The following is a 12,404-nucleotide window of genomic DNA, read 5'->3' on the forward strand; positions in this document are numbered from 1 at the left end:
GTCTATACTGCCCTCATCTGGCCTAGTGGGTACATGACATGTTAAGGAATCTAATTAGGTGTTGATTGTGGCAGGTGTAGTGTGTGAGAGCTGATGAGCGCTTGAAAGTAGAAAGGCACATTGTCAAGTGTCTTTGTGACATAACCCTGTGTCACTTTTATTCCGATTGGGGCATCAGGCTTAACCCAATCAACTTTTCAATGCACTTTGGATGAAAATGTTTGTTTTTCTAATTGTGTATCTGTCTCTGTTGGGGCTTGGAATCCAGCACGGTAAGGGCAACACATTGATTTTCATTTTAGTTTTGTTCCAAGTGACTTGATTGAGTAAATATTGAAGACTTTGTGATTTTGACCATTCTCTTTAGATGTACAAAAACAGACTGAAATTGTACAGAATCTTGGAAACGGTGCATTGAACGGAACAGAAGAGGAAAATGCAACCCTCACCAGTGGATTTCAATTTGATGGTATGGAAGAAAACGTTTAACAGTGAATCATAAATCAATCGAGGTGAGGGCGTTGGAAATACTTTTTGGCGGTTGATCTGCTTCTGTTCTGTGGGTGGCATTGTGCTCTTTTTAAAGTATGGGTCCCAATCTCTAAAGGCCCTAGGATCCAGTGGAACAGGGGTGGTCTGCCTGTCACTGGAATGACAACCCAACATGGGGTGGGGGCGAGGTTTTAGCGGGTGGAATAGTGGAGAACAATTGGAGGTTTACTTATTGGCAATGCAAATATCATGGTACAGCTATATGGACACTCAATGATTATGGCACTATGATAAATAGAATTGAAACTTCTATCTCATTATGGTAAATGGTGAAACACGTATAGCCAGTTATAATTGTAATGGCTTAGCAGATCTATTGTTTAAAGGAAACTCATTCAACAATTTTAGATGAAGTTGTGTGGAAAAGGGACTGGGGGGTAATATACTACGCCCATGGGCAAAGAAACTCAAAAGGGGTGATGAGATTAATTAACAATTTTGATCCAAATGTGCAAATTGTCCAAACAGATCCGCAAATTAGATGGATTATTTTAAATATATTATTGGACCATAAACGGATTTGGCTGACTAATCTATATGGTCGAAATAATGATGATCCACGCTAATTTGATATATATATAATTGATCAAGAAATACAATACTCTATTATGGTGGGAGATTATAATACGGTTTTAAATACCTCAATGGACCGTAAAATAAATCCCACTACAAACTATCACCCTCATGCACTTAAGGAAATCACGAATATCATCGCTATATTGGAACTAGTGGATATATGGAGGCTTAAATATCCTGAGCTAGTGAGATATACATGTCGGAGGCTCAACCAAGCGAGTCGGCTTGACTACTTTCTTATGTCATTACCGCTGGCACCAAAATATAAAGTGTTGATAGGGGACAAGTGTTGCTCCCTGCCTGTGCCATTAAACCCCTACAACTCCTCCAGAATGCCGCAGCCCGTCTGGTGTTCAACCTTCCCAAGTTCTCTCACGTCACCCCGCTCCTCCGCACACTCCATTGGCTTCCAGTTGAAGCTCGCATCTGCTACAAGACCATGGTGCTTGCCTACGGAGCTGTGAGGGGAACGGCACCTCCGTACCTTCAGGCTCTGATCAGTCCCTACACCCAAACGAGGGCACTGCGTTCATCCACCTCTGGTCTGCTGGCTCCCCTACCTCTGCGGAAGCATAGTTCCCGCTCAGCCCAGTCAAAACTGTTCGCTGCTCTGGCACCCCAATGGTGGAACAAGCTCCCTCACGACGCCAGGACAGCGGAGCCACTCACCACCTGGATAAGAGCGTCTGCTTAATGACGTAAATGTAATGGGACAGAATGCGGTCGGACCATCAAATAATTGGCATATACATTACTCTTACAGAATTTCCACGTGGGCGAGGATATTGGAAATGTAATCAAGGCCTATTGGATGATAACTTGTTTTTAACTAGGACAGAATAATTTAACTAACTTTTTCCGACATAACATAGGTACAGCAGATCCCCTTATTGTATGGGATACATTTAAATGTGCCTTTTAGAGGCCACGCAATTCAGTACTCTTCTCGAAAACAAATGCAATTTAGGTCAAAAGAGTTCGTATTAACAAAGTAAATAGGACTAACAGTACAGATAGATGGCAATAAAAACTGTAACATAGAGGCACATAATAAGTTAGTCTAATATATATTTTTTAATGAAGCGAACTGGATGGAATATGGGGGAAAATGCACCAAATTATTTTGTAATCTTCAACATAGAAATGCTACCAAACATTATTTACTAAAACTTGTTACAAATGACAAGTCACCAACGATTCATCAAATTATATTTTGAAAGAGGAAGCAAAGTACTTTATGCATATGTTTTCGTTTCAGTCTCCTCCATCTCCACTAACCGAAGTTAGATGTATGGATTTCTTTCTATAATAATGTAAAATGAATAGCTGTACAGAAAGACCCATGTGAAGGCCAAATTACAGAGGAGGAACTTCTTGATGCAATTAAAGCCTTTTAGTCCGGGAAAACTCCAGGGCAGGATGGCATACCAGTTGAGGTATACCAAACCTTTTTTGATGTACTCAGAGGACACTTATTAGAATGTTTTAGCCACTCCTATTAAAAATGGTAGATTATCATACTCAACAAGAAGGTCTGATTTCATTATTACTGAAACAGGACCCAAGTGGTAAATATAAAGGTCCATTTAAAAAAAATTGGAGGCCCCTCACACTTACTTCAGTGTTGTGATGCAAAATGCATAGCACGTAGAATTAAAAAGGTATTGTCAGATATTATTCATCCTAATCAGACAGGTTTTTTACATGGACTATACATTGGAGATAATATAAGACAAGTACTGGAAACAATAGAACAGGCCTAGAATTCATAGCTGACTTTGAAAAGGTTTTTGATAAAGTAGGACTGGAATTTATATATAAATGGCTGGAATATTTCAATTTTGGAGAATCTCTTATACAATGGGTTAAAGTTATGTATAGTAACCCTAGGTGTAAAATAGTAAATAATGGCTACTTCTCAGAAAGTATTAAACTGTCAGAGTAAAACAAGTTTTACTATGAGGGGAAAAAAGTATTTGATCCCCTGCTGATTTTGTACGTTTGCCCACTGACAAAGAAATGATCAGTCTATAATTTTAATGGTAGGTTTATTTGAACAGTGAGAGACAGAATAACAACAAAATAATCCAGAAAAACGCATGTCAAAAATGTTATAAATTTATTTGCATTTTAATGAGGGAAATAAGTATATGACCCCCTCTCAATCAGAAAGATTTCTGGCTCCCAGGTGTCTTTTATACAGGTAACGAGCTGAGATTAGGAGCACACTCTTAAAGGGAGTGCTCCTAATCTCAGTTTGTTACCTGTATAAAAGACACCTGGGAGCCAGAAGCAATCAATCAATCAGATTCCAAACTCTCCACCATGGCCAAGACCAAAGAGCTCTCCAAGGATGTCAGGGACAAGATTGTAGACCTACACAAGGCTGGAATGGGCTACAAGACCATTGCCAAGCAGCTTGGTGAGAAGGTGACAACAGTTGGTGCGATTATTCGCAAATGGAAGAAACACAAAATAACTGTCAATCTCCCTCAGCCTGGGGCTCCATGCAAGATCTCACCTCGTGGAGTTGCAATGATCATGAGAATGGTGAGGAATCAGCACAGAACTACACGGGAGGATCTTGTCAATGATCTCAAGGCAGCTGGGACCATAGTCACCAAGAAAACAATTGGTAACACACTACACCGTGAAGGACTGAAATCCTGCAGCGCCCGCAAGGTCCCCCTGCTCAAGAAAGCACATATACAGGGCCGTCTGAAGTTTGCCAATGAACATCTGAATGATTCAGAGGAGAACTGGGTGAAAGTGTTGTGGTCAGATGAGACCAAAATTGAGCTCTTTGGCATCAACTCAACTCGCCGTGTTTGGAGGGGGAGGAATGCTGCCTATGACCCCCAAGAACACCATCCCCACTGTCAAACATGGAGGTGGAAACATTATGCTTTGGGGGTGTTTTTCTGCTTAGGGGACAGGACAACTTCACTGCATCAAAGGGACGATGGACGGGGCCATGTACCGTCAAATCTTGGGTGAGAACCTCCTTCCCTCAGCCAGGGCATTGAAAATGGGTCGTGGATTGGTATTCCAGCATAACAATGACCCAAAACACATGGCCAAGGCAACAAAGGAGTGGCTCAAGAAGAAGCACATTAAGGTCCTGGAGTGGCCTAGCCAGTCTCCAGACCTTAATCCCATAGAAAATCTGTGGAGGGAGCTGAAGGTTCGAGTTGCCAAACGTCAGTCTCGAAACCTTAATGACTTGGAGAAGATCTGCAAAGAGGAGTGGGACAAAATCCCTCCTGAGATGTGTGCAAACCTGGTGGCCAACTACAAGAAACGTCTGACCTCTGTGATTGCCAACCAGGGTTTTGCCACCAAGTACATTTACATTACATTTTAGTCATTTAGCAGACGCTCTTATCCAGAGCGACTTACAGTTAGTGCATACATTATATATTTTTCCCCCTGTGGGAATCGAACCCACAACCCTGGCATTGCAAACGCCATGCTCTACCAACTGAGCTACATCCCCTGCCGGCCATTCCCTCCCCTACCCTGGACGACGCTGGGCCAATTGTGCGCCGCCCCATGGGTCTCCCGGTCGCGGCCGGCTACGACAGAGCCTGGATTCGAACCAGGATCTCTAGTGGCACAGCTAGCACTGCGATGCAGTGCCTTAGACCACTGCGCCACTCGGGAGTACTAAGTCATGTTTTGTAGAGGGGTCAAATACTTATTTCCCTCATTTAAAATGCAAATTAATTTATAACATTTTTGACATGCGATTTTCTGGATTTTTTGTTGTTGTTATTCTGTCTCTCACTGTTCAAATAAACCTACCATTAAAATTATAGACTGATCATGTCTTTGTCAGTGGGCAAACATACAAAATCAGCAGGGGATCAAATACTTTTTTCCCTCACTGTATGTAGCTTGTTTTTGGTCGCAGGTTCAGGAATGGCTGAAGAATTGCAACATTTACCTGGAGCTTACTCTGCAAATAGCACTGCTGGGTCAATCGATCAATACTATAATGCTTTTAGCAAAAAAAGGTATTTAGTTTACAATCTGTAGAAACTGAGAATAGAAAGGTTCAGAACTTTTGTGAAACATCACAACACAGTTGAAAAATAATTGCAAATAGAAATCAAAACTGGATGGTGTTAGAGATAGATGGGAGGGGTTGAGTGGAGCTGAAGGGTGGGACTAAAAACAACAAGATAACTAATGTAAAGTATACTCTGTCTGTAAAATTTATATAGGTTCAGAACTTATTTGAACCGCACAGTTAAAAATATATGGCAAATATAACTCAAAACTGGGTGGTCTTCAGCGATAGATGGGAGAGGTTAAGGTTAGCTGAAGGATGGGATTAAAAACAAACAAAAGGTAACTATTGTAAAATACATTGTGTCCATAAAATGTACAGTGACTTCTGAAAGTATTCACCCCCTTGGCATTTTTCCTATTTTGTTGCCTTACAACCTGGATTAAAATTGATTTTTGGGGGGGTTTGTATCATTTGATTTACACAACATGCCTACCACTTTGAAGATGCAAAATATTTTTTATTGTGAAACAAACATGAAATAAGACAAAAAAACATGTCAATACTTTGTAGAGCAACCTTTTGCAGCAATTACAGCTGCAAGTCTCTCGGGGTCTCTATAAGCTTGGCACATCTAGCCACTGGGAGTTTTGCCCATTCTTCAAGGCAAAACTGCTCCAGCTCCTTCAAGTTGGATGGATTGCGCTGGTGTACAGCAATCTTTAAGTCCTACCACAGATTCTCAATTGGATTGAGGTCTGGGCTTTGACTAGGCCATTCCAAGACATTTAAATGTTTTCCCTTAAACCACTCGAGTGTTGCTTTAGCAGTATGTTTAGGGTCGTTGTCCTGCTGGAAGGTGAACCTCCATCCCAGTCTCAAATCACTGGAAGACTGAAACCGGTTTCCCTCAAGAATTTCCCTGTATTTAGCGCCATCCATCATTCCTTCAATTCTGACCAGTTTCCCAGTCCCTGCTGATGTAAAAACATGAGAGGTGTTGGGTTTGCGCCAGACATAACGTTTTCCTTGCTGGCCAAAAAGCTAAATTTTAGTCTTATCTGACCAGAGTACCTTCTTCCATATGTTTGGGGAGTCTCCCACATGCCTTTTGGCAAACACCAAACGTGTTTGCTTATTTTTTTTCTTCAAGCAATGGCTTTTTTCTGGCCACTCTTCCCTAAAGACCAGCTCTGTGGAGTGTACGGCTTAAAGTGGTCCTATGGACAGATACTCCAATCTCCGCTGTGGAGCTTTGCAGCTCAATTCAGGTTTACCCTCTCTTGGCAGGTTTGTTGTGGTGCCATATTTTCTATTTTTTAAATAATGGATTTAATGGAGCTCCGTGGGATGTTCAAAGTTTCAGATCTTTTTTTTATAACCCACCCATGATCTGTACTTCTCCACAACTTTGTCCCTGACCTGTTTGGAGAGCTCCTTGGTCTTCATGGTGCCGCTTGCTTAGTGGTGTTGTAGACTCTGCGGCATTTCAGAACAGGTGTGTGTGTGTGTGTATGTATGTGTATGTATATATATATATATATATATATATATATATATATATATATATATTACTGATATCATGTGACACTTAGATTGCACACAGGTGGACTTTATTTAACTAATTATGTGATTTTTGAAGGTAATTGGTAGATCTTAAGGGGCTTCATAGCAAAGAGGGAGAATAGAAATACAAAAGGGCTCCCGAGTGGTTTAAGGCACTGCATCTCACTACAGACCCCCTGGTTCGATTCCAGGCTGTATCACAACCGGCCGTGATTGGGAGTCCCATAGGGCGGCGCACAATTGGCCCAGCGTCGTTTGGCCGGTGTAGGCCGTCATTGTAAATAAGAATTTGTTCTTAACTGACTTGCCTAGTTAAATAAAGGTAAAATAAAAGTGCACTTTTCCGTTATTTTTTGTAAAGATTTTTTGTTTTAACAAGTTATTGTTTTCACTTCATCAATTTGGACTATATTGTGTTACATGAAATCCAAATAAAAATCCATTTAAATTACAGGTTGTAATGCAACAAAATAGGAACAACACCAAGGGGGATGAATACTTTTGCAAGGCACTGTATGTATAAGATGGAAGTAGAAGCCTAAGTGTTGTCCATTAGTTTACTCAAATTAGGGGAAGGGTGGTAGGGTTAGGGGAAAATAATAAAGGAAAATATATATTTTAAAAAGAAAAAAAATCAGGGATTGAAAATGAAAACAATTACATTGATGGAAGCTACAATCTATCAGCAATATTAAAGCTAATCTATCTCCAAAAAATACATTTTAAAAAGTGACGCATGTTGCTCAGTACAATGTTTCTTACTTTGACCTGTAGAAGCTGATCAGATAGTGAAGCAGTATGTAATGTAGCCAGAATAGATTCCGACCCTTGCTTACAGCTGCACTCGGGTCGGACAGGCTTCCTGTTTAGATTAAGACACCGCGGAGCAGGCACGAGATATATTTCTCCGGGGGAGTACCTCAATCCAGGGATGACAAATGTGTTGTACTCTGAATTGTCCCATTATCCCAAGTGTTACACAGAGAAGATTGAACCACTGCTAGTTTTTTTTGTTGTGAACTGCCGTTTTCGTCCTCATGCTAGCTAGTAGTAGCCATTATGAAATGGCACGTCCCGTTGAACAACAAAGGTGCTGATTGGCTGACACTGCCATTCCAAAATGGCTGCTGTGGCTACTGAGAATTCGGAGTACAATGCATTTCTTATCCCTGGATTGAGGTGCATTATCTCCCGCCGGCGTCTTAATCTAAATTGGAAGTTTGTCCGACCCCAGTGCAGCTATAAGCAAGCGTAGGGTCGGAATCTATTCTGGCTATATGTAATGCACACAATGATATACACAAACACTGGTAGCATCAGCCCTACTGGCAAGACCAGACATGCACTGCTATACTAAGCCACTTAAAACTAAGGCCTCCACACATTTCCTGATGTAGTGAGTAACCTGTCCCTGCACACCCATAAAGAAACCTGTAACCTCTGGGGGCTTTGTTGCAGATCTGGCAGGGGTTCGGTCATTCATCACAGAGCAGGAGATGGAGGTGAGGATCATTGGTGGTGTGGAGGCCTGGGCCCACTCGTGGCCATGGCAGGTATCCCTACGCTTTACCACCATGCCAGCCTGTGGTGGTGCCATCATCGCCCCTCAGTGGGTCCTCACTGCCACACACTGCTTCAAACAGTGAGTAGTTCTGGAAGTTCAAGTAACAATAAATCGAGTAGATGTATAGCTAGAGAAATCAAAGTAATTATGGATGGTGTTTTACAGGTATAACAAATTGGATTTCTGGACTGTGATGGCAGGAAAACATGACCTTGAGAATCCTAATGAAGAATGTCAACAGGTGGGATACACACACGGACGGACTACATTCAAGTCATTAAACAGATTTTTTTCTGTTACTATTCTGCATTGACATTTCAACTGTTAAGGCACACGTTTACTTTTGTTTTCAGTTGGTTGGAGTCTCTAAAATAGTCACCCACAAGGATTACAACCGCATTACAAAGATGCATGACATTGCCCTGGTTAAGCTAAAGACCCCGCTGATATTCAACCAGTGTGTGAGACCAATAGAGATATGGATTAGGCCAATCGAACCCAAAAAACAATGCACAGTGACCGGCTGGGGTACCACCAGAGAGGGTCAGTAGATTTCCTACATTTCTTTTTGAAGTTTAGTTGCCTTTTTCATCTCTATAAGAAAGATCAGGCGGGGTCTTCTGGGGTCATAACTGACATTAAATCATAATTGATCATCCACAGTGAGGATGGTCCTGTTACATGTTTTCCCCTCGTGACCTTTCTCCCCCCTCCTACTCTTCTACTCTCTCAGATGGGCCTCGTGCCAACAGACTCCAGGAGGTGAATGTGACCTGCCTATCCCTAGAGGACTGTAACAAGTTCTACCATGGTGTAGTTCAGCCCACCATGTTCTGTGCTGGAGACCCTGAAGGAGGTGTAGACGCCTGCCAGGTAGTGACCTCAAACACTGACAATGCTTTCATGTATTCATACCTCTCATTGTATTCTACTTTCATATTAAAAGTCAGTGTGTGTTCTATTCTAAGTATTTTCCCATCTGTTATCTTTGTCTTGTGATGTGGTTGTTCCTGCAGGGTGACTCAGGTGGACCTCTGTCCTGCTACACAGGGTCCAGGTATGAGTTGGCTGGAGTGGTTAGCTGGGGAGTGGGCTGTGGTAGAGCCCAAAGGCCTGGAGTCTATACTAAAGTACAGGTCTACCTAGACTGGATAAATGAATTAATTAAAGGTAAGTATATACTTGGAGCCCAACCCTAGAGAAATACTTCATATTTGTAATGATATTTTCTTTTTAACAGGTGAAAAGGCTATGTCTGATGGTGGTACTGTAGCTAAAGGTAGGTTGTTACTGCACAATTATTTAGCTACCTGAAATAAACTTTTAGGGGGAAAAGATGAATGTATGATTAATTTTCATCTTACTGCCAGCACACTTTTTTTTATTTTGTTGATCAAAACATGGCATTATCAAAACAGAGGATCATATTTAGTTTGACCACTAACCCTCTTGTACCCTCCCTCTCTTCCTGTCTCCCAGAGAGTTGTGGTCAGAGTGAGATATTGACCTGCCGGCTGGACTCCCGCCCAGCAGGGGTGTATGTGACCTTGGAGGGTGAGGTGCGGGTGGGGAGTGTGACAGAGGCGTGCGCCAACTCCTGGCCCTGGCAGGTCAGTCTGCAGTCCAAAGGGAGACATTATTGCAGCGGGACCCTGATCCACCACCACTGGGTCCTGGCACCGCAACACTGCCACTGCAAGTGAGTCAGTCACCAAGTACCGACACAGGACACACACTATCATCTAACCGCTACATGATTGTTCATTTTCTTCTAGTATTACTTTCTATATCTCTCTGTCTTGACGCTTCACTCATTCAGTGGACTCAATCACCCACCTTCACATTCTTTCATCACACACTTAGTATTGCTCTCTAAAACAGCCCTTGGAATGTCAGTGAGGGTAGGTCAGCTACTGTAGTTCTTGTTCACCAGTCCTATTTCACACAATCAGTGTCCGTCTATTCTCTCCTGTCTTTCAGACCTACAGTTGACACAGTGATGCTGGGAGGTCACGACCTGAGGTTCATGTCTGCCCAGACCATCCTGGTGGAAGAGGTGTTCAGCCACCCCCACGACGGAACATTCCCTCCGACCTCTGACCTCACACTCATCAAGCTCAGTGTTCCAGCTCGATTCGGTAACACTCTAATTCTTCCAGTATGGGATACTTTACCTCACTGATCTGATTGTATTGCTTGAATGGTTTATCTGGCTTTACAGGATTGTTAACTTGGCTCGAAGGCCAATTAAAGCATGTGACATATCTAGGATGCTTATTCTGGTGGTCTTCTCTGATGTGTCCCTAGATGACACAGTGTCTCCAGTTTGCCTCCCACATGAGGATGTGAAGCTGGATGACAGCTGGTCCTGTGTGACAACAGGCTGGGGATCCAGCAACTCGGCATGTATGTACAGCAACATAACTCTACATTCATGACCATAAGTTCTCATGTGATGTTGGTGGCCGGTTTATCCCTGAGGAACTGGAGGGACTCCTCCTGGATCCATAGTGTTTCATCGGTCTTGCTCTTACAGTATCATAAATGGGCAACATCCTTCTCTATTATAAATATATAATCTTATCACTTGCTTATCATGTGCTCTCTCCCCATAGCGAAGGTTAGCAGAGCCACCCTGCACCAGGCCAGGCTGGGGCTGGTCAACAGGACCGCTTGTAGAGAGAGCTGGGGAGAGGACCTCATTACAGACACTCAGCTGTGTACAGACCCAGCCGGCTCTGTCTCCTGCATGGTAAGTATAGTGGGATGGTTAACTCTATAGTGTACTCATGAAGACATGGGTTATGTTTTGATCAATGAATGGTTGTAAAATGGTTTTGAACTAACAGTACTGATGTGAATGAGTGGTCTTCATAAAAATGCCCAAGAATGAGGAATGATTCTAAGTTGTGATGTTGATTACCCGACTGGACTAGTGCACGGAAACGTTCACAACATTGTTGTATAGTTACATTGTTTTTCTGTGTTTAACATTTAGTGTAAGTTATCATTCTTTTAAATGTCATCTAGTATTTTCTTATTTCTTCCCTATCTATAGGGGGACTCTGGTGCTCCACTCCTCTGCCAGAAAATAAAGGGGGTCTTCTTCCTCTTTGGGGTGGTCACATGGGGCAGCCCGAGCTGTGACCTCAGCACACCAGCAGTCTTCTCCCGACTATCAGCTTATCATTCCTGGATCACAAACATAACCAACGACATCTGACTTTATGTTTTCACATTATAACAGAATAAACAATGACTTTTATGATCCAGTGTTCATTTTGAGACTTGTGTAAGGCAAAGGCACACAATGACACAGTGTATAATGCAATCACAATTACATGTTCCAATACGTTTGAGAAGAATGTGAAGCACACATGAAGCTGACTATTGTCACATACTGTATGTCTGGTTACATAGGGTTTGTCATAGAGATCTGTTTACTCTAATCTTGTAATTTTTATATACAGTGCTATGAAAAAGTATTTGCCCTCTTTCTAATTTTCTCTACTTTTGCATATTTGTGATACTGAATTATCAGATCTTCAACCAAAACCTAATATTAGATAAAGGGAACATAAGTTAACAAATTACACAACAATTACATATTTATTTCATAAACAAAGTTATGCAATACCCTATTCTCCTGTGTGAAAAAGTAATTGCCCCCTTACAATCAATAACTGGTTGTGCCACCTTTTAGCTGCAATTACTCCAACCAAATGCTTCCTGTAGTTGTTGATCAGTCTCTCACATCGCTGTGGAGGAATTGTGGCCCACTCTTCCATGCAGAACTGCTTTAACTCAGTGACGTGTGGGTTTTCAAGCATGAACTTTTCGTTTCAAGTCCTGCCACAATATCTCAATTGGGATTAGGTCTGGACTTTGACTAGGCCATTCCAAAACTCAAAAGTAGGAAGGTGTTCTTTACACTCTGTGTATATGCCCATACAAAAACTTGAAATAATACTTTCATAACAAAACATTAAAAACAACATGATCTGTTTAAACAGTCATGGGACAGACGTTCAACCTCCTGCTGTTTATCTGGCCTATAATCTTACACAAGGTTCCTTTTTTATCACAATATGTCAATATTAGTCTATCTATAAAAGCCTGAATGGCATGCTTGGA

General features: G+C 41.9%; 1 protein-coding gene across 1 annotated transcript; it reads left to right on the top strand.

The window, feature by feature from the left end:
• Nucleotides 1-7,765: 7,765 nt before the first annotated feature.
• ovch1 (ovochymase 1) lies at nucleotides 7,766-11,493 on the top strand (the record flags this gene model as incomplete). Its single annotated transcript, XM_084161547.1, has 10 exons — nucleotides 7,766-7,796; nucleotides 8,165-8,348; nucleotides 9,023-9,143; nucleotides 9,287-9,440; nucleotides 9,511-9,549; nucleotides 9,750-9,969; nucleotides 10,251-10,408; nucleotides 10,578-10,676; nucleotides 10,886-11,022; nucleotides 11,329-11,493. 10 exons carry the CDS (start codon nucleotides 7,766-7,768, stop codon nucleotides 11,491-11,493), a joined length of 1,308 nt encoding a protein of 435 aa, XP_084017673.1.
• Nucleotides 11,494-12,404: the final 911 nt, after the last annotated feature.

Source organism: Coregonus lavaretus, assembly GCF_964263955.1.
Source record: "Coregonus lavaretus genome assembly, chromosome: 5".
In the NCBI taxonomy this organism is placed as follows: domain Eukaryota; kingdom Metazoa; phylum Chordata; class Actinopteri; order Salmoniformes; family Salmonidae; genus Coregonus; species Coregonus lavaretus.